At 41.8% G+C, this 22,707-nt stretch overlaps 1 protein-coding gene and 1 long non-coding RNA gene across 3 annotated transcripts; one reads left to right on the top strand and one right to left on the bottom strand.

The window, feature by feature from the left end:
- On the bottom strand, positions 1-4,033 carry LOC134337696 (uncharacterized). Its single transcript, XR_010016045.1, has 3 exons — positions 3,892-4,033; positions 1,842-2,003; positions 1-202 (listed from the first exon to the last, which is right to left on the bottom strand). It is a non-coding gene; the product is annotated as an uncharacterized LOC134337696 (long non-coding RNA).
- Positions 4,034-4,097: 64 nt separating this feature from the next.
- Positions 4,098-22,441, top strand: svbp (small vasohibin binding protein). 2 transcript variants are annotated; one of them, XM_063033082.1, is made up of 4 exons: positions 13,923-14,485; positions 14,790-14,920; positions 16,467-16,583; positions 17,406-22,441. In XM_063033082.1, the coding sequence occupies exons 3-4, from the start codon at positions 16,470-16,472 to the stop codon at positions 17,490-17,492; spliced, it is 201 nt and encodes a 66-aa protein (XP_062889152.1). In that variant the 5' UTR covers positions 13,923-14,485; positions 14,790-14,920; positions 16,467-16,469; the 3' UTR covers positions 17,493-22,441. The 2 variants fall into 2 exon arrangements, with proteins under 2 accessions (XP_062889151.1, XP_062889152.1); XM_063033081.1 differs by lacking the exons at positions 13,923-14,485; positions 14,790-14,920 and adding an exon at positions 4,098-4,164.
- Positions 22,442-22,707: the final 266 nt, after the last annotated feature.

Genomic DNA, 22,707 nt, shown 5'->3' with positions numbered 1-22,707 from the left:
TGGAGATACTATCACAAATAAAATTTAAGTAGCACCTTTAATGCAGTAACTCCACATAACAGGGCTCATTTGTAGACAATTCTCTTGGGAGCCATTTTAACTTCAATTTTTCTATGAGTGATGACAATATTTTGCCCAGTCCAGAATTAAGAAAGCAGTGCCATCTGTTTATAAACAGCTTATTACCATCTGGCTTTAGATCCTGGATAGACAAAAAACAAAAAATATCTTTTTTTTAAAAAACACAAAAGATTTACAGAAATGTAATCCAAATACATTTTAGGTTTTTCCTAGCTTCTAACCCTTACTCCAGCTAAACACCGACAAATATCCAGGGGATCACTGCAAAAAAAAAATCACTGTTACCAGTATTACTACTGCTACATCGACTCAGGCCTAGGGGGCCAGCGTCGGGCAGCTACCAGGCATCTACCCTTTCCAAGATAAATGGATAAAGCAGGAATTCTACATCTAGAGTTTACTCTGGCCTGGCACTAAACAGAGGTTGCACATCTCCAGAAATTAGCTTAGACCACTGGCTTGCAAACAGATGACAGTGAATTCATTTGTCTGATCCAGCCTAAGGAGCTGGCTGCAGCCCCAAATACAGAACTGAAACTTTGAAAATTATTGCCAGAGGTAACAGTCTGACAAAAGATATTTTGATTTTGGTGAGATATGCCAGTAAAGACATTTGTACTCAATTGCTCCATTCATCTCTGCTGCTCTGGAAATGACCCCAGAAAGCACTGTGCTCCCCATGCTACCTCCTCTATATTGGTAAGTTCAGTGCTCCCAATGCGGCTTCCTGTACATTGGTGAGGCCCAACATAGATTAGGGACTGCTTTATTGAGCACTTTCGATCCATCCACAAAAACCAGGATTTCCCAGTGGCCAACTATTTCAATTCCAATCCCCATTCAACATGTTAGTCCACGGCCTCCTCTACAGCCACAAGGAGGTCACTCTCAGACTGGAGGAGCAACACTTTACATTCCATTTGGCAGCTTCCAACTTGATGGCATGAACATCGATTTCTCTAACTTGCGGTAATATTTTTCCCACTCTCCTTCAATTCACCAGTCTGGCTCTCCCTGACCTCTTCTCCTCACTTCCCTATCACCTCTCCATGGTGCCACTCCTCCTTCCCTTTTTCCCATAGTTGACTCTCCTCTCCTATCAGATTCCTTTACCTTCTCCAACCCTTTACCTTTTCTACTTATCGCCTCCCAGCTTCTTACTTCTACACCTCTCCCCCACCCACCTGGCTTCACCTATCACCTTCTAACTTGTACTCCTTCCCCTCCCCCACCTTCTTATTCTGGCTTCTTCCCCCTTCTTTCCCAGTACTGATGAAGGGTCTTGGCCTGAAACATCGGCTGTTTATTTATTTCTACAGATGCTGCCTGACCCAAGTTCTTCCAGCATTTTGTGTGTGCTGCTCTGGATTTCCAGCACCTGTTTATTGGTTTACACTACTGTAATTTCTTAATCAATATTTAACCCTAATTGTACTACATATCAAGGCAAGGTAGGCAAATATCTTTTTCTCCCCCTTTTTTTAAAACCTGTGTATGGGTGGGGCACATAAAGGACTCAGATTTTTTTTCCTCTCTAGTTTGTGGTATGACACTGCCATATGCTGGTAGCAAACAGTACTGCAACAAAAACAAACGGATCGGCCAAGAAAATAAAATTCTACTGTACAAAATATTCTTCAAACGTTAAATTTTACCAACAGGAAAAATATTGCTTCCAGTACACTAGCATGGGTAGATAATGCAGCCAATTCCAGCATCTTCCCAAGAAATACACAATCAACATGCCAAACACTGCAAACCTCCAATAATCCAACATCCAATTTTTCAGAAATCCAGATGGTCTGGCACTGGTTCCCTCATTGGTCCAGAATACAACCAGGGTGTGTGGCCAGAGCCAGGGTCTGTAACACGAAGCATCATGGAGATGTGTGGGTTTGCGCCTGGAGACCGGATCCCTTGAACTCAGCAGAAAACACATTTTAAAAAATGAATACAAACAAATTGTTGTATTATTGAATAATATCCAATAACCTGGAAAATCTGCTTGTCCAGCCCATCAAATTTCCAAGGGTGCCAGAAATTCCAACATTTACTGTTATAAAGGTGTTGTGACATTTACCATTTTTTTACTTCAGGCTTACACATATACTCAGCATCTAGGTCAAATGGGACAGAGGTTCACATTCATGAGATTTCACCACATGTTGGAAGACGTTAGGAGGACAGATCTTAATGTGGTGTAATATCATGAGACAGGAGTAAACAGAAAGGTGAACAGCAGGAATGAAGCAATAAACAGAATGCTGGAAAATCTCTGAGTCAAACAGCATCAGTGGAAGCAAAAGATTGAAAATGGTGTTTCAGATTGGGACCCTGCATCAGAACTGAGAGGGAAGAGGGAGGTATCCAGTACAAAGGTATGGGTGGGGGTGTGGGGGGGGGCTATTGGAATAAAGCTTACTGGATGATAGGTGGAACTAAGTGGGGGGGAAAAGATGACGGACAGATGAGCAAAGGGAAAAGAAAATTTGGAGGACTAGTGAGTGTGTTGGGTGTCAGTGGCATGGACGTGTAGGGAGTAGAACAGCAAGGGTATGGGCTACTCAAAGTTGCAAAATTCAATTAAGTTGGAATTTTTGAAGCAATTTTATGTAGATGCATATAATAATAACATTATTTTACAATGTGTTAATGAAGAGCACACTGCCCTGGATAACTTTAGAAAGTCAAACACTCAATAATGAAATATTTGAAGCAATAATTTTGTCTTACCATATTTCAGTACTTGCTGCTTTTACAATCAGCCTCATTTAGAATCTATCTGCCTGAATAGTCTAATCAGCATTGGAAATATTCTACTCAGGTAGATTTACAGGGCAGATCACAAGTTATTATATACACATATGCCCATGAAAGAAGACAAGTAAAACAGTGGTAACCACAAAGGAGTTTTCCTGTTTACTATAGGAAAAGTTATCCCGTCATCCCGTGCAGTAGCTGTAATCTTCATCACATCTCAATTTCAAGAAAAATAGAGGTGGGAAGAAGCCTCAGTCACAATTCGTGTCCCTTTATAACCTCACTAAAACCTTTGACTACTTTATTCAGTTGTCCACAAAGATTTATTTCCATCTTAAATATGTTCCAGAAGTTCACATGAGCTACTTTAGACAAAGGTTAATAAAGCCGACATGCACTTTGAAAACTGCTGCTATACAACGTTGCATCATTGCCTCAGCACACTTCTCAATCATTCTCCTGGTCTTTCTCTAACCTCCAAAGTTCCTATAGGCAGATAGCATATTTTCAGAGCTAATGGAATATCTATGAATTACAATCTTATTGGAAGATATAGCTGTGCAAGCCCAACAAATGCAATGTATAGTTTACTTATTTACCATGCCCCAAACAATTAACCTCAAAATTCAACCAAGCCCTAATACAACAACTGGGCATTTTCATTAACATCACCACAATTCTAAAATGTTAATTAAGTCTATCGCACTTCATCCTTTAATCCAGGTTAAGGTAGTTCCTCAGTCTTTGACGATGGCCCCAGAAAATGCATCAGTCTCCCTGGCCAATGCTGCAGGACCCCATATAATGTTGTTCCTCTGGGTGGAGAAATGGAGTTGGTACGGTGTAGTAGAGGAGTGGAGGGTAGAAAAGTAGGTGGAGACGGGGAGGGGAGAAGTAGAGAGGATAGGGGTTGGAACTGGGAGAGGAGTTGAGGGGCGGTGTAGACGTGGAAAAGAATGTAGGGAGGAGAACTACGGGGGTTGGAGTGTGGTGAGGGCGGAGATGGATGTGGGGAACTAGTTGGAGATTCAATCTCAGACCTATACTTACCTGGTGCTAGTTTGCTCCCCTGCCAACCTTCTTTGCCGTTTCAGTTACCCATTATTTGAGGCATTTCCTCCTGCCGCTTCCTTTGACCACAATCTCTCGACAAGAGGAATGAAATCTTATCCTCATTCCCACTGCGGCTCCGTCTCCATGGAAACCACCGGAGCATTTTGAAGCACGGACCAGCCGGCCGGTCCGCCCAAGAATTCATTCCGGCGGGTCGGGGTCGGCAGAAGATTTCGGAGGATCGCTGGTTGTGTTTGATCTTGGTCTGTGGTAAGTGAATGCACTTTGAGGGAGCAAGAGCGGAGTTTTGTGTCGGCGATACTGCCGCTTAGTAGCTATAAAACGACAGATTTACTCCGTGTCCATTGCAGCTACAGCGGTGTCCGAATGAAGATGCTAAGCGGGTCAATTGCAGCTACCAGCCTCGGCCGCAGCTGCACTGGCCTTGTACCCTCCGATCGGCGAGGATTATCAGCCAAGAGTTTCCCCACCCCTGGAGAGGGTTGAGGAGCTTCATTTACATTTGATACCGAGCGGGGGAATTTCTGGATATATTGAAGGATGGAGCAGAAAACCGGTATGGAAGATCAGCCATGATCTTATTGAATGGAGGAACAGGCCTCGCCCTGCTCTCATGTTTCAATTTTGGTTGCGAACGACAATGAATTGCTTAAGTACTGCCCTCTCTAAGGATGATGTTGTGGCCAGGTTCTCGTGATTTTGACAAGATGCTAATAAATTTCCAGGGAACCTAGTGGTTGCATCACAGCCTGTAATGGAAACACCAATGTGCTTGGACGGAAAAGCCTACAAAAAGTAGTGGATACAGCCCAGTCTATTACAGTTAAAGCCTTTCCCACCATTGAGCAGCGTCCCAGTAAAGCAGCATCCATCATCTTGGACCCCCACCATCCAGGCCATGCACTCTTACACAGTTGCCATTACGAAGGAGGTGCGGAGCCTTAGGTCCCACACCACCAGGTTCGGGAAGTTAGTACCCCTCAACCATCGGGCTCTTGAACCTGAGTGGATAATGTAACTAACCCCAACATTGAACTGATCCACAACCTACTGAGTTACGTTCAAGAACTCTACAACTCATGTTCTGAATATTATTTAGTTATTTATTATTTATTTGTTTTTTTTTCTTTTTTTGTATGTGCACAATTTGTTGTCTTTTGCACATTGGTTGTTTGTCCATCTTTGCTGTTCGCAGTTTTTCATTGAATCCATTGCATTTCTTTGTAATTACTGTGCATGCCCACAAGAAAATTATTCTGAGTAGTATATAGTGACAAATCTGTACTTTAATAATAGATTTGCTTTGAAGGGACATGCAGATGCTGATATTTAAATCTGCTTGATCCTCTTGTGTTTCCAGTATAAGAAGTCTGTGGAGCATTGGAGGTTGGGAACTCAAAGTACATTTACTTTATACTGATAAGAGCATCACAGATAATAAAATTGACAAAGGCTTCAAGGATAACAAGTGACATATTAGTCTGTTTTTAGAGATAAGCCTACAAAGTTCCAGTTTAATTACAGCAAGTTTGAGGTGCATATTTGAGCAGCAGAGATGTGGTTTTTGAGGCGGGTGCAAAAAATATCATGGACAAAAAGAATATCTAACGAGGATGTCATGAACCGGACAAACACAAAAGGAGAAATAACGTATGAGATCATGAAAAGCCCACGTAACTTCATTGGACATGTGACTAGGAAAGCGGAGTTAGAATGCATGGTAATTATGGGAAAGATTGAAGGGAAGAAAGCAAGAGGAAGACAAAGACAAATGATGATGGAGACAGCAGCCAGAGAACTGGAAATGAAAGCAGGTGTCCCCCACTTTTTGAACGTTGGCTTTACAAAACCTCGCTGTTACGAAAGACCTACATTAGTTCCCTGTTTTCGCTAACAGGTGTTTTCACTGTTACGAAAAAAGGCAGCGCGCGCCCCGAGCAGCCAAGCTCCTCCTCCGGAACTGCATTCTTGCCAGCTTTGCTTAAACTCGTGCCTGTGAGCAGCCGTTAGCAAGATGAGTTCTACGGTATCGGAAAAGCCTAAAAGAGCTCGTAAGGGTGTTATACTTAGTGTAAAACTAGACATAATTAAGTGTTTCGATCATGGTGAACGAAGTAAGGACAAAGTGAGTTTAGCTTGTGGAAGTTGACAAAGATGATGTTGAAGAGGTTTTGGCATCCCATGACCAAGAACTGATAGGTGAAGAGCTGATGCAATTGGAAGAGGAAAGGATAACAATCGAAACCGAATGCAGTAGCGAACAGACAGAAAGTGAAGTCATCCAGGAACTGAACATGAAGAAGATGACATGCCTGCCCTGATGGAAACAGACGACGATGAGGTGACACCCCAGTGTCCCACCACCCCAACCCCCGGGCCGCAGACCGATACATTGCCGTGGAGAATGCAGCGGTAGCCGGGATGCACCCAACACATCTTTAAGAAAAAAGCCAAAATAAACAAGCTAATTAATTAGGTGCCGCCCGGCACGTAAATGTCGGCCCAGATCAGAGGCGATTGCCGATTGCATCTCCTCTGATCTGGGCCGACATTTATGTGCCAGGCGGCACCTAATTATTTCGGCTTTCTTCTTAAAGATGTGCTGGGTGCGTCCCGGCTACCGCTGCATTCTTCGCGGATCAGTATGGGCCGGCGGCCTGGAGGTTGGGGACCACTGCACCACTCCAACCTCTGACGACTCAGCCTAACACACCATCATCAGTGTGCTCGGCGCTGTCTTCCCAATTCCGGTAAGTGATACTACACTGTACATATATTATTTCTACTTTATATAGGCTGTGTATTTTTATGCGTTATTTGGTATGATTTGGCAGCTTCATAGCTTAAAGGTTACTGGAGAGAGTGTTTCTGCCGAGAGCGCTCGCGTGAGATTTTCGCTATGGAGAACAGTGCGGCAATGATTGAGGAAAAGTATTTCTACTTTATATAGGCTGTGTATTTATCATATCATTCCTGCTTTTACTATATGTTACTGTTATTTTAGGTTTTATGTGTTATTTGACATGATTGGTAGGTTATTTTTTGGGTCTGTGAACGCTCACAAATTTTTCCCATATGAATAAATGGTAATTGCTTCTTCGCTTTACGACATTCTGGCTTACGAACTGTTTCATAGGAACGCTGTACCTTCGGATGGCGGGGAAACCTGTACCAAAAAATTGATCCACTTGACCCAAAATAGGAGTGTGTGGGCCATGGCAGTCAAAGCTCAAACTGGGCATGGCACCTGATGATGAAGATGATGATGATTTGAGCCAAAGGTGGAAGGGAGAGGTGGCGGGTTGAAGTATCTTTAAGATTCATTACAAATAAAAAGAAAAATTTAATAACTATCTTAATGAAAGACTATATACAAAGTGGCGGTTCAATCTCAGACTAGTTACATCAGATATGTTTGTGATAAGGACAAATCATGGGAACTCTTCCTTTTATAAATTGAATGTTAGGGGGTGAAACAACACACTCGAAGTATGGGGTAAGATGAAAATAGTTGGAATGCAGCCACATGTACATGTAAGAAGGCAATCTATTTAATAGATTGAGCCATATTCTCGTGCTTTGTTGTTAAACTTCCCTCCTCATAGGACAACCTGTGCCCTAGTTAATAAATGAAAAGGAAAGCTACAAATTTATTCCACTCCAGTGCTGTTGGAAATTAATTATAGGCTGCAAACTTAACCCTACAGAAGATCAATCATTACGTAGTTGTTCAGAAAATCTATTACAGCATTGTATCTTCAGTTCTTGGATTGGCATTGCAAAATAAATTTGTGTGAATGCACACTAATCCTAGCAGTCAAATTAGCAAGCAAGGTAGCACATTGATAAAAATGACTTCCAAAACTTCAAACAACAGGAATTCTGCAGATGCTGGAAATTCAAGCAACATACATCAAAGTTGCTGGTGAACGTAGCAGGCCAAGCAGCATCTATAGGAAGAGGTGCAGTCGACGTTTCAGGCCGAGACCCTTCGTCAGGACTAACTGAAGGAAGAGTTAGTAAGGGATTTGAAAGCTGGAGGGGGAGGGGGAGATGCAAAATGATAGGAGAAGACAGGAGGGGGAGAGATAGAGCCGAGAGCTGGACAGGTGATAGGCAAAAGGGGATACGAGAGGATCATGGGACAGGAGGTCCGGGAAGAAAGACAATGGGGGGGGGTGACCCAGAGGATGGGCAAGAGGTATATTCAGAAGGAGAAAAAGGAGAGTGAGAGAAAGAATGTGTATACGAGAGGATCACGGGACAGGAGTTCCGGGAAGAATTCTCTCTCTCACTCTCCTTTTTCTCCCTCTGTCCCTCTGAATATACCTCTTGCCCATCCTCTGGGTCCCCCCCCCCCCTTGTCTTTCTTCCCGGACCTCCTGTCCCATGATCCTCTCGTATCCCCTTTTGCCTATCACCTGTCCAGCTCTCGGCTCTATCCCTCCCCCTCCTGTCTTCTCCTATCATTTTGCATCTCCCCCTCCCCCTCCAGCTTTCAAATCCCTTACTCACTCTTCCTTCAGTTAGTCCTGACGAAGGGTCTCGGCCTGAAACGTCGACTGTATCTCTTCCTAGAGATGCTGCCTGGCCTGCTGCGTTCACCAGCAACTTTGATGTATGTTCCAAAACTTCAAGAGATTTCTGCCTGCAGAAGCAATGAGGGCACTTTGCTATTGTCTGTGTCATGTTAGCCTGGGTAATACACAAAGCAAGTCTGCTCGAAGAACTACAGGAACCATTCAGCGCAGACAAGCAATTTCCCATGGTAGATAGCAATTACAGTCGAAAATCACAATGTTTAAGAGAATAAGAAATATGAGTGTGTTTTAAGTAACCTGTTTTCACTGGTGGAGATTTTAAATGAAGTAATTACAAAATTAAAGATTAAGAATCGATAATGATTTTGCACAGACATCGTAGGAAGGGATATGGCTGACAGAAATTTAGTAAAGTGCTAGTAGGTAAAAGCATATTAAAATTTGGAACATAGTCACGTGAGACCCTGAGAATACTTTGACAAATGGAAGGTGTAGTAATGGGCAAAAGGCAAGTTAACTGATTATGTAAACAGATCAAATCTGCAAGCGAGAGATTGGCTCAGAGTTGAGAATGAATTGAAAATGATGAATTTAATACAAATATATATCGACAATGTTGAAAGAAACTGCTGGAACAATATGAAGGTATGCTTCAGGGTTCATCCATGGGCTTTGAAGGGCATAAAGCTAAATGTCAAACAAATGTATTATAAACATAGTAGTCATACTTTATTGATCCCGGGGGAAATTGGTTTTCGTTACAGTTGCACCATAAATAATAAATAGTAATAGAACCATAAATAGTTAAATAGTAATATGTAAATTATGCCAGTAAATTATGAAATAAGTCCAGGACCAGCCTATCAGCTCAGCATGTCTGACCCTCCAAGGGAGGAGTTGTAAAGTTTGATGGCCACAGGCAGGAATGACTTCCTATGACGCTCTGTGCTGCATCTCAGAGGAATGAGTCTTTAGCTGAATGTACTCCTGTACCCACCCAGTACATTATGTAGTGGATGGGAGACATTGTCCAAGATGCCATGCAACTTAGACAGCATCCTCTTTTCAGACACCACTGTGAGAGAGTCCAGTTCCATCCCTACAACATCACTGGCCTTACGAATGAGTTTGTTGATTCTGTTGGTGTCTGCTACCCTCAGCCTGCTGCCCCAGCACACAACAGCAAACATGATAGCACCGGCCACCACAGACTCGTAGAACATCCTCAGCATCGTCCGGCAATGGTGAAGAGAAAGAGAGACAAGACAGTCCCCTGTGGAGCCCCAGTGCTGCTGATACTCTGTTGGACACACAGTGTTGCAAGCACAAGTACTGTGGTCTGCCAGTCAGGTAATCAAGAATCCATGATACCAGGGAAGCATCCACCTGCATTGCTGTCAGCTTCTCCCCCAGCAGAGCAGGGCGGATGGTGTTGAACGCACTGGAGAAGTCAAAAAGCATGACCCTCACAGTGCTCGCTGGCTTGTCCAGGTGGGCGTAGGCATGGTTCAGCAGGTAGACGATGGCATCCTCAACTCCAAGTCGAAGCTGGTAGGCGAACTGGAGGGGATCTAAGTGTGGCCTGACCATAGGCCGGAGCAGCTCCAGAACAAGTCTCTCCAGGGTCTTCATGATGTGGGAGGTCAATGCCACCAGTCTGTAGTCATTGAGGCCGCTGGGGTGTGGCATCTTCGGCACAGGGACGAGGCAGGACATCTTCCACAGCACAGGAACCCTCCGGAGCCTCAGGCTCATGTTGAATACATGGCAAAGTACTCCACATAGCTGAGGGGCACAGGCTTTGAGCACCCTGGTACTGACACCGTCCGGTCCTGCAGCCTTGCTTGGGTTGAGACGTTTCAGCTGTCTTCTCACCTGTTCAGCCGTGAAGCCCACCGTGGTGGTTTCATGTGGGGGAGGGGTATAGTCATGAGAGCAGGGTGGGGGGACTGTGAGGAGGGGTAGGAGGGGAGAGTGGAATATGTGTTGATTGGGGGCTGACAACAGATGGCTCATGTGGGGGATGGGCAGGGGTCACAATGTCAAATCTGTTAAAGAACAGGTTAAGTTCGTTGGCCAGACCTGTACTATAAGCATAGAAAGTTTAGGAAGAAGAACTAAACAAATTGGTGCAATATTGGATACAGGTGTCCCCCGCTTTTCGAACGTTCACTTTACGAAACTTCACTGTTACGAAAGACCTACATTAGTTACCTGTTTTTGCTAACAGAAGATGTTTTCACTGTTAAGAAGAAAGGCAGCGCACGAAAAAAGCAGCACACGCAAAAAAAAGCAGCGCGGGATTAAAAAGCAGTGCGTGATAAAAGACAGCGCGCGCCCCGAGCAGCTGCTCTCCCCTGGATTCGGAACGGCATTCTTGCCGGCATTGCTTAAACACGTGCCTGTGAGCATCCGTTAGCAATTCTAAGATATCGGAAGAGCCTAAAAGAGCTCGTAAGGGTGTTACACTTAGCGTAAAACTAGACATAATTAAGCGTTTCGATCATGGTGAACGAAGTAAGGACAAAGTGAGTTTGGCTTGTGGAAGTTGACGAAGATGATGTTGAAGATGTTTTGGCATCTCATGACCAAGCACTGATAAATGAAGAGCTGATGCAATTGGAAGAGGAAAGGATAACAATTGAAACCGAATTCAGTAGTGAAAGTGAAGTCGTCCAGGAACTGAACGTGAAGCAACTACATGAGATTTTCGCTGGAATAATAAAGTACGACTTTAATTTTGAAAGGGTTCGTCAGTTTAGGGCATATTTGCAGGATGGTTTGAGTCCTTACAAAGAACTGTATGATTAAAAAATGCGCGAGGCTCAGCAGTCAAGCAAGCCTTCCACATCAGCCACAGCAGACGACGAACCTCGACCTTCGACATCAAGGCAGGCAGACATAGGAGAAGGTGAGCTGCCTGCCCTAATGGAAACCCCAGAGTCCCACCACCCCAACCCCCAGGCCACGGACAGATACCGATTCGCAGAGAATGCAGCGGTAGCCAGGAGGCACACAGCACATCTTTAAGAAAAAAGCCAAAATAAACAAGCTAATTAGGTGCTGCCCGATTGTCGCCTCTGATCTGGGCCGACATTTACGTGCCAGGCGGCACCTAATTAATTAGCTTGTTTATTTTGGCTTTTTTTCTGAAAGATGTGCTGGATGCATCCCTACTACCGCTGTACCCCTGCATGCTTCACCGTTCGGTATCGGTCGGCGGCCTGGAGGGTGGGGGCCACTGCACCACCCAAACTCTGACGACTCAGCCTAACACACCATCATCAGTGTGCTCGGCAAGCTGTCTTCCCGATTCCCGTAAGTGATACTGCACTGTACATACATTATCTCTGCTTTATATAGGCTGTGTATTTTTACATGTTAGTTGGTATGATTTGGCAGCTTCATAGCTGAAAGGTTACTGGAGAGTGTTTCTGCCAAGAGCGCTTGCATGAGATTTTCGCTACGGAGAACAGTGCCGGCAATGATTGTGGAAAAGTATTTCTACTTTATATAGGCTGTGTATTTATCATATCATTCCTGCTTTTACTATATGTTACTGTTATTTTAGGTTTTATGTGTTATTTGGCATGATTTCGTAGGTTATTTTTGGGTCTGCGAACGCTCACAGAATTTTTCCATATGAATAAATGGTAATTACTTCTTCGCTTTACGACATTCCGGCTTACGAATGTTTCATAGGAACGCTCTACCTTCGGACGGTGGGGGAAACCTGTATTGATAAAAGTATCCTGATTGGACCAGGCCCATTTTTATTGTACCTGAAGTAGATGGGATTACTTACCTGTGCTGAGATTGTAAAAGTGACCTTTAATATTGGACTGAATGATGAACAATACCATCTACCTTTGTCTCAAGATTTAAGGATGATCAACATGTACTTTGATGAAAAGGAAGTTATTTAGTTCGGTTTGTTCATGGATGAAAACAAGCTGCACCTAAATCAGTTAAGTCAACATCAAAGTTATCAAACTTTCCTGGTTATTTCTGAGGATGATCCAAAACTTTGCCATGTTTCTATCTGACTTTACTGCAGTGTTGACTCTCCTTTATCAACTCTCAACAATGAGCCATGGTGTGCAGAAAAGATCAGCAAAACAGTTATGGTATGTGCAAAAACAAAGTCTGACCATTAAGTCCTTATAGATGCATCACAATGTCAATAGTACACTGAATTCGGCAGCATTTCCTACAACCACTGAATTAGGGCAGTGTTTTACTTCCTCTTGGTCAGTGGCCACGAGGTGCCTACTATTTCAGGATCACAAACCAAAAGAAGGGGGGAAAGATCAATGGTTAGATTGTGAAATTTCCCCACTTCTTTCTGGGAAGAACATTCAGTTTGATTACGGACCACAAGCCATTATTGGTTTTACCAAAGTAAGGTTGTTGAAGAATTCTTATCAAACATTCAAGTACAGTAAATATGAAGGTCATGTCTGGAGAACTTGCCAATCGATGAAGATGAAGCTGATCAAGCTAGTATATGCACAGCACTTCAGGATTGTAGAACACAAGCTCATAAAGCCAGTCTGGGATTGAAATTTGCTATTCCTGTGATGATACCATCAACAGTGCAGTACAGCTATACACCCAAGCAAAATGTATCACAGTTATCTTAGCAAGCTGTCAAAGCAAAAACGAAATGGGAAAATGATTTGCTCAGTGTAGTAGCTGGAACTGCACGAAACGTAAGCATGTGAGGATGTATTAAGTGGATGAACAGATTCAGACATCTGAACTTTTCAAGATTGTGCTGGCAGCTCACAAAATTACTACATATTCTACTAGATATACTTTTGAACTATGATTGCTGCAATCTGCAACCTGTAATTTCCCTTTAAGAAATTTACTTTTGAACAGTCTTATAAAAAAACTAGCGATTTTATGATCTCCTGCACATGTCAGTGAACTTGACTTTCAGGAATGTAGGTACAGCACCTTGAAACAGATAAATTTCTCCCATCACTGGAAGAGAGGGCCCAGATTAAAGCGTCAATGCCCAAGAAGGGAAAACTCTGCATGGTAGCATAGCAGTTAACGTAACACTATTACAGCACCAGGGTCCTGGCTTCCGTTCCTACCACTGTCTAGGAGGACTTTGTAGGTTCTCCCTGTGAGCACGTGGGTTTCCCCCAGCTGTTCTAGGTTCCTCCCACATTCCAAAGACGAGTGGATTAGCAGGTTAATTGGTCACATTTAGGCAGCGCAGGCTCAGGGGTTGGAAAAGCCTGTTACCGTTCTGTACCTCTATAAATTTTTAAAAAATAATAAACTGCTCTTCAGCCCCACTATTCCGAGACAGCCAGGATCCCCCGCCTGGGCATACCACGCAATCTACCTGTATTTGGCCTGTCTCCCTCTCACTACCGCCATGGAGCGCAAGGTGCAGGAGTCTTGGTTCCCCACACCACCAGCTTCTAGAGCAGCGGGTACCCTGCAGCCATCGGGCTCCTGCACCGGCTTCACTTGCCTCAGCGGCAAACCGATTCTGCAGTCCGTAGATTCACTTTCGGCAAACCGATTCTACAGTCCATAGATTCACTTCTGGCAAACCGATTCTGCAGTCTGTAGATTCACTTTTGGGTTCTGCAGTCCGTAGATTCACTTTCGGCAAACCGATTCTGCAGTCCATAGATTCACTTTCGGCAAACCAATTCTGCAGTCCATAGATTCACTTTCGGCAAACCGATTCTGCAGTCTGTAGATTCACTTTCGGCGACTCTGCAGCTCATGCTGTCATATTATTTGTTTACTTTTTTTAAAAATGGTTTGCACAATTTGCCCTCTTTTGCACATTGGATGTTTGTAGGTCTTTATTATGTGTGGTTCTTCGTGGATTCTACTGTATTTCTTTGTTTTCCTGTAGGTGCCTGCAAGGAAACGAATCTCAAGGTTGTATATAGTATACATACTTTGATTATAAATTTACTTTTAACTGGATACATAGAACATAGAAATCTACAGCACATTATAGGCCCTTCGACCCACAGTGTCGTGCCGACCAGGTAACCTCTAGTAACTGCCTAGGATTACCCTACCATATAGCCCTCTATTTTTCTGAGCTTCGTGTACCTATCTAAGTCTCTTAAAAGACCCAATTTTATCTGCCTCCACCACCATTGCCACAGTGCATTCCATGTACCCACCACTCTGTATGAAAAACCTACCCCTGACACCCCCCCTGTACCTGTTTCCAAGCACCTTAAAACTATGCCCCCTCGTGTTAGCTATTTCAACCCTGGATAAAAGCCTCTGGCTATCCACACAATCGCAATTAATGCTTTGCATCATCTTGTACACCTCTATCAGGTCACCTCTCATCCTCCGTCATTCCAAGGAGAAAAGGCCAAGTTCATTCAATCTATTCTCATAAGACACGTTCTCCAATCCAGGCAACACCTTTGTAAATCTCCTCTGCACTCTTTCTAAAATATCCTAAGGTACGATAGTATACAGTGAATTGTCTTCCAACAAAAGTTGTATAATATGTGAAAACAGGGTAGGATTCAAAGAAAGAAGAGTATGGATGAATTCCATCTAGTTTCAAGTACACTAAATATAAAAGTAGTGGCTAGTGGACTTGTCTATTAACATAGAAGACAAGAGTCTGTCAGGACTCCAGAACACAGCTTCCTAAATCTCTGCTCCACATGTGCAAGTGAGCCACAAACCCATTCCAAAGGGCCCATATAGTTTATTGTGAAAAGGTATGCAGACTTTTTGCATTAATTGATAGCCATTTGAAGTGCTTTGAAAGCACTTGATCACCATGCGTCAATCGCCACACAGCACACGACGGGAGAACCAAGATCTACTTCGGCCACACTTGGTCTTCCAGGTGAAGTCATACAAGGTCTTGGTACACAGCATAAGCTATTTCAGTTGGATGGGCTTGTGAGAGAGAATAATTCACAGAGCTATAGGGAAATAACTGGGAATTGTAGGGTTGTTCTGCAGCAAACCAGTATGAACTAAGTGAGTTGAATAGCGGCTACTGTGTACATCCTTTTTATTGTGATCAGTGTTATAACATTTGCAACATTCCAGTCCTTAAACAGAAACACAATCTTTATATTTTTGGAAGGCCAGTATCCTTTGCTTCCCTTCAGTAACCCATGATGCATCCCATCTGAATCAGGTGATGTATCTGCCAGCAGAGAATCTAACTTTTCTGATACCTTATCATCATTGTAGCCTATCCAGAGCCTCAATTATATCGTGCATTGCTGAACCTCCAGCACGTCTTTTCCCTAGAAGATTAATATAAAGTGAACCTTTAATATCACAGCTCAATTCTCTGCCTCCATGCATAAACATCTCTTCAGTCTCTGATCAGCCTTTCTTCTATTTCAGGGTCCATAGCTTTGCTTAGCCCTAAAGCTCTGGTTTTAATTTCCCTACCTTGATCCCAGCTGAAATTTCTCATCTTGAAGTCTTCTCATTGTTCCATGACTTTTTGTTTAAGCTTTTATTTAAATTTTTCTGGATTAGATGGTGTTCTCATCGAATTGAAATTTATCATTTTTGATTTGAATATATTTATTTCAGTGTCTGTTTCCTTTACCTTTAGCATTGTGATATTATGCTCAATATTCTCCCACTGACATTTGCTTTGTTAGAGATTAAGAAGTCACTGAGAGCACATTCAGTTTTCGGTCTTATTCACCATTCATTAAAATCACCAGTGTACTTTGGGGCAATGCCAGTAGTTAACTAGCTTGTAAACATTTGTTGACTGCCAATTCACACAGCAACCCTGGTTGTATGCTTTTCTCACAGCATGACAGCCGGCCATAAAATTGCATCCCTGTAGGATGGCATTGTTGTCAATAAATAATTTTGGCATTTCATAATGGATTACAGTTCAAACACGTTTCATTGCATTTTTGAACCTAAATACAAGTTATTGTTGAGAACAAAAGCTTATTGACAACTGCTTTAAAAGACCCAACTCAGACATCACTGTCAAGATGTATCTTTTTGCAGGAGATGGAATCGTCCTGTCGTAAGGAGAAACCGAGGCCAAAAGAGCCAGCCTACCGCGGTGACAAAGCCAAACAGAAATCTGCTTTACAAGAACTCAAACAGAGACAGCGAGCTGAGGTATAGCACGCAAGGTTGATATACTAGTAGATCTGGTCATATCCCCATTGGAATATATTTGAAGCACTTGATGTTCACTACATGAACCTAGGGTTAAAATATATGTTCAGCGGTGGTTACCATTGGCCTACAGCTGGTAAATAGCGTACATTGTCTATGCTGAACTGTTGACATCTTCTCGTCATCCCATTTATGAATTATTGAAGGGGTTGCCAATGTGGGCAGGAGTTTCATTTTAACAGAATATAAAAAGGGAGACTAACTCTGAGGACGAAAAGTTCCATTGGCTTTTAAACAATTAATTTCATTATATTGTCTCTTCTGAGCCAGATCATAATTACATTGTCATTTTGGGTGGCTTTTGTTGATTATAAATGCATAAATATTGCTGTGAAGCAATATTAAATATACTATAATCTGTGCCATATTTTCTTAAAATTTACATTTCTTTTATCACCTTGAAATGTCCATTTAAAAAATTGCCATTACGAATGCTCAAACCAATTGGTCTCTCAGTGTCTACTCACTTTAGCGGGGTTATTACGAAAGAAGTTTGTTAAATCTATCCATTTCTCACTTCCTTTTTTTTTAATAAAAGGTTTCAAAATTACTCGCATACCTAATTCCAACAAAGATTTCTTTCTTTAGCTTTAGTTGGGAAAGTCTGGACTGGCAGGCATCTGGTTGGGAGAATTTGTTCTACGATACCTTTTGTCTTACATATTCACTATAATTGCAGTTTAATCTGACTATGATTTAATTCTTTTTACACTTGTCTTCATACTTTCATTGAATATGTCCCCATATCCCCCCCCCCAACAGATCTACGCTTTGAACAAAGTGATGACGGAACTGGAGCAACAACAGTTTGAGGCTTTCTGCAAGCAGATGCAGTCGCAGAGTAAATGAGGACAGCAAAACCTGACACTCCACAGCCCAGGACAGGCAGTTTTTTTTTGTTTTAACACTAAATGCATATGAAAGATGATGCATCACAAATAATGTGATCCTGCTCTTTAACCATAAGAAGACCTCACTGTACAAAAAGTACTTGACCTCCGATTGCAACTTCTTGCCAGCAGAATAGGACCACTTTGAGTTGCGTTGTTCCATTTTAAGTTAAAATATTTCTTAATACTGTGAGGCCAGGCCAGGATTCAGCTGGATTTAACATTTCTGATTGTTGTCCATCTCTCCCTCTGAATGCTATCCATGTGCCATGATGCTAAAGAACAAAAAGGGCTTTGACTACCACACCCTCCATGCTGGAACAGCCTTCCAGTGCTTATTATCGAAGCTAAATGAAGAATACACATTTGAGTGAAGTGCTGGGGGCTGCCAGTTGTTGCTTGAATCCAAATTTGAAACTCAGAATCATGTTGACTTACCTTATGCAAAGGTTGCCAGTTCTTTGCCACCTAATGAACTGAGAGAAAAACAATCCTCACAGGCAGTGTATTTATATCTGATCTCGTGTCAAGAAGTTGGAGTATGTCATTGAAACTCCTGCCCCTGGAATCCCATAATGGACACCACACTTCACCATCCACACTTTTTCCTGTTGACTCCATCCAATGAGTAATAAAATTTGATTTCAATGTCGCCTGAAAAATATCAGCCGTCTTACTATTACATCTGCTTTTTGAAATTGACGTATGAATTTTCCAGGAGTCTGTTCCAAATGTACTCTCACCTTTTGGAGGAAAAAAAGCTTTTCCTAACTCATGACCATGATTCATGACCGTGAGTTTACAGTTGCATCCTTTTATTTCGTATTGCTTCATTCAAGCTATCCCATCCGACAATTACCTCATTTTACTTTCTTGGACCCAGATGAATTAGGAAGCTTCGCTTTTCATCCAGTGCAAGAAACTGCAGCCATCTAGAGTGAATGCTGGATCTGAGAGTGAGGCAGTGAGACTCCCACCACCAGTTTTGCAGTGCCAATACAATTGCTTGTAAATGCATTGTTATCTAGGATCAATTTAGATAAGTTTTAAAGAGCTTTTACAACAATTTTGCTTTCCTAAATACAACAATTTGATTTTTTTTCAATTTTTTTTAATCTATTTAAAATACAGGAGTTTCATCTGTGCCATGCAGGTCTCCAAGAATGATGATGGATTGATTAATCCCCAAATGAGATGAATAAAAATACTATCAACCTACCCAAGACAGGACATCGGAGTTCTATCATCAGAAGAGTTGAGGCCAGGATTTTTTTTTTTAAATCTGAAATTTACTTGGATAGTTCAGGAAAAATGTAAGCTGTAAAATTGTTGAATCCTCTGCATGGGAGTATTCAAAGCTGAAATTCAAAGTGGTGCACAGCCATCTTGCAAGTGAGATCACTTTGTTTTTCAAGTGGAAATACTTTCCCACCAAACCTTTTTAGAGAAATATGTATTTTTAAACTTGTCATTATGTTTAGTTATTTATTGTTGTGATTGTACCTATAGTTTGTGCCTTGTGTTATTTCAGGATTCCTAAGGAGAGTACTGATACAGCCCAAGTGAAGCAAGGTGGGTGCTGCTATTAATGGCCATGAGGTGAAGTTCAGGAAAAATAGATTGAGAAAGTACTTGATGTGCAAGCCTCTTGTTCCAAATGAAACCAGCCTTGTGCTGTGTTATGGAGTCATGTCAGGCCACTTTTACTGGGACAGCACTACCCATTCCTGGAAAGGAACGCAACTGTGAAAATTAACACCAAAATCAGCCGTCACCCTAGGTGACTCCATGGCAGGATGCTACATACCATGCCTTAGTAGTGAGTATCATCAGAATCTGGCCTGGTGGAGAGAGGCACAAAGTATCCATTGACATTGAGTCTCACTTGTTAACGATATTGCAGGTTTCACTCTGTTTATTTTAAACTTGCAAAAAAAATCTGAAGGAAAAATAACCTGTTCTTAAATCAGTTTTCCTTTTGTCTTTGTTCCCTGTAGTCCAACAGTAATAAACTCCTTCATTAGGTAATTATATGCATGCTTCTGTAAGTCTTAAGAACTGTATTATAAATGCAAGTCTTTTCCTTTAATATCAGCACTGGATAGATGAATTGAAGTTTGTTGCTCTTTAACACAAGGGGTAAAGACAACGTTGTCTCCTTCCATCTTTATCTTATGAGAATTGATTGAATTTTATCATAATTCCTAAAATTATATACAAGGTTTTACATATATACATTTTAATAGTATTGCATACATGATCTTGTAGGTAAATAAAACCAAAAAAATGCTTTAAAAAATCCTAAAGGTCAAACAATATCTGAAGAGAGGTATATAATTAACTTTGCAGGTGGATGACCTCTTAGATCCACTTCAGCCTGATTAACTTTCTGCCATTGTTTTGGTGATTTTAGATATGAACAGACCTTGTAAAATTGTGCAGGATCATGGTGATGTTGCATTAAGCAATCAACAGTTTGCATTTTGTTAGGTTCCATTAACTAATTTACTACTACATTATAAAGGATTAGAATGGCCTTTAACATATTACTTTTGTTCAAAAGAATTTAGTGTGGAGTTTAAAGCTACTAGAATGGATATTGCATGCAGCACATAAAAGTACAGAAGGGGTGACATTTATTTGCTCCAAGCCAAGGTCTCACCATTAGTGATTAACTATGCTTGTCTCACAACTAGTTCTTAGTCAATGTTGAATTGGCTAGTTTATTCCTGTGATTTCTCTAAAAAATAAAAGTTAAATTTAGCTCACACCACTCCTTGAACCTGATCTGCTATAGAAGGTAATGGTGAAGATGTCGTGTGAATCAGCTTCATTGTACCATATTCCCATGTTTTGATTTCTTCCATGCTCAGAAAAGTGTGAATCTCAACTAGTGAATCACTACCATTAACTGGAACAGACAATTTCTCTGTGTAAAGATATTTAAGTCCCAAATGGCTGACCCCTGGTTGTGGCTGAATTGTACCAAAAGCACAGCAATACCACTCTGGGTGGCATTTCACCCCCACTTCTTTCGAAGTGGTACTGAGTTGACCCTGATCTGTAATTCACACTTGAGGTTAAAATACACAGTTGAGTGTGATTCATAAAGTAGTTAATCTGTCTTTGTGATATTGGTTAATAGATTAAGTATTGGTGAAGGCGCTAGGAAAGATTTCTTTTCTAGCTCCCCCAGTTGTAATGTGGACGCAGCCTTGATTCAGCTTTACATTTGAAGATCAATAGTGTCAACTTAGATTATGCACTGAAGTTTCAAATATTAAAGGGAATCTTGCCTGAGAAGTCTGTTGGAATTATTTGAGGAAATAACATGCTGGACAGACAAAAAAGAACCAGTGGATATTGTTTACTTGGATTTTCAGAAGTCCTTTGACAAGGTGTTGCACATGAAGCTGTTTAACAAAATAAAAGCTCATGGTATTACAGGAGGGGTACCATCATGTATAGAAGATTGACTGACTGGTAGGAGGCAAAGAGTGGGAATTAAGGCAGGTTATTATGGTTGATACAGGGTCAGAATTGGGACCACTACTTTTCACATTATATGTCAATGATTTGGATGACGGTATTGATGGCTTTGTGGCCAAGCTTGCAGACGAAACAAAGATAGGTAGAGGGGCATGTAGTGTTGAGGAAGCAGAGTCTGCGGAAGTATTTTTTCTGGTTGGGAGAATGGGCAAAGAAGTGGCAGATGGTATAGAGTGTAGGGAAGTGCATAGTTATACACTTTGGTAGAAGGAATAAAAGTATAGACTATTTTCTAAACGGGGAGAAAATACAAACATCAGAGGTGCAAAGGGACTTTGCAGGATTCCCTAAAGTTTAATTTGCAGATTGAGTCAGTGGTGAGGAAGGCAAATGCGATGTTTTCAGTCATTTTGAGAGGACTAGAAAGATGCAATGCTGAAGGCATTAGTCGGACTGCACTTGGTGTATTGTGAGCAGTTTTGGGTCCCTTATGTAAGAAAAGATGTGTTGGCACTGGAGAGGGTCCAGAGGAGGTTTATGAGTATGATTCTGGGAATGAAAGGGTTAAATTAAGGTGTGCTTGATGGCTCTGGACCTGTACCCATTGGAGTTTAGAAGAATGAGGGGGGTGGGGGGGGGGAATCTCATTGAAACCAAATGAATATTGAAAGTGGATGTGGAAAGGATGCTTTCTATAGTGGGTGAGTCGAGGACCAGAGGGCACAGTCTCAGAATAGAGGAATTTCTTTGGCTAGAGAGTGGTGAATATCTGGAATTCATTTCCAGAGACGGATGTGGAGGCCAAGTTATTGAGTATATTTAAAGCAGAAGTTGATAACCTCTTGATTAGTCAGGGCGTCAAAGGTTATGGGGAGAAGGCAGGAGAATGGGATTGAGAATGATAATAAATCAGCTATGCTAGAATGGAGGAGCAAACACAATAGGCAGAATGGCCTAATTCTGCACCCTTGTCTTATGGTCTTATGCTAATTTGAACCCAGAAACTTGACTCAGATAAATCACAATCGGACTCAAGGCTGACATCCATTCCTCAAGGAAACACAAATCTATCATGACTTAAGTCTATTTCCCAGTAAGATGTTCATTTGATGTTTTTCTAAACCTGCTCCATTTTCCTTTCATTTTTTCCAACACAAATCTGTGGCCATATTGTATGATTCTTAAACAGGTACTGTAGTCCAGCAAAACACTTGCTGAGACTTTCATCAAAATTTGGATTTAATTTTGCACAACAAGGTAGATTGTGAATGCTAAAGTAGGATTGTAGCAGATGAGTGACTGTTTACACAATGTTGCTGGGTTACCCAGTCTGAAGCTGATGTAAATCAAAATGTTTTTATTGCTATGTAAGTAGTTTTATCCAAAATTTAGTGGGCCTGTACTAAATAAAAATGCTTGAGAATCTTCCTGTGATGTGTTTGATTTAATAGCCCAGATGTTCCGCCCTTTTTTTTTACCCTTAGCGGCATAACAACATTGTCCCACGAAGATCAAGGTCACAGCAGCACATTAGATTTACCTTTTTGACTTTCAGTACACTATTTTCCATTGATCTGTAACAAGATGGCATTTTGACTTGCAGGTGCCATTCGGACAGCCTGCTCTTAAAGTTCTGCTTATAGTGTGATGTCCCTTTTCAGTGTACAGAGGTGTTTAGCTACTGA

This window comes from Mobula hypostoma, chromosome 25 (genome assembly GCF_963921235.1).
Source record: "Mobula hypostoma chromosome 25, sMobHyp1.1, whole genome shotgun sequence".
Taxonomy (NCBI): Eukaryota; Metazoa; Chordata; class Chondrichthyes; order Myliobatiformes; family Myliobatidae; genus Mobula; species Mobula hypostoma.
This window is presented reverse-complemented; position numbering and strand designations above follow the sequence as displayed.

Excerpts from the sequence above, each read along its gene's own strand:
- svbp (XM_063033081.1), top strand. The coding sequence starts at position 16,470 with ATGGAATCGTCCTGTCGTAAGGAGAAACCGAGGCCAAAAGAGCCAGCC. Across the intron at positions 16,584-17,405 it reads AACAGAGACAGCGAGCTGAG|ATCTACGCTTTGAACAAAGT; the intron begins GTATAGCACGCA and ends CCCCCCCAACAG.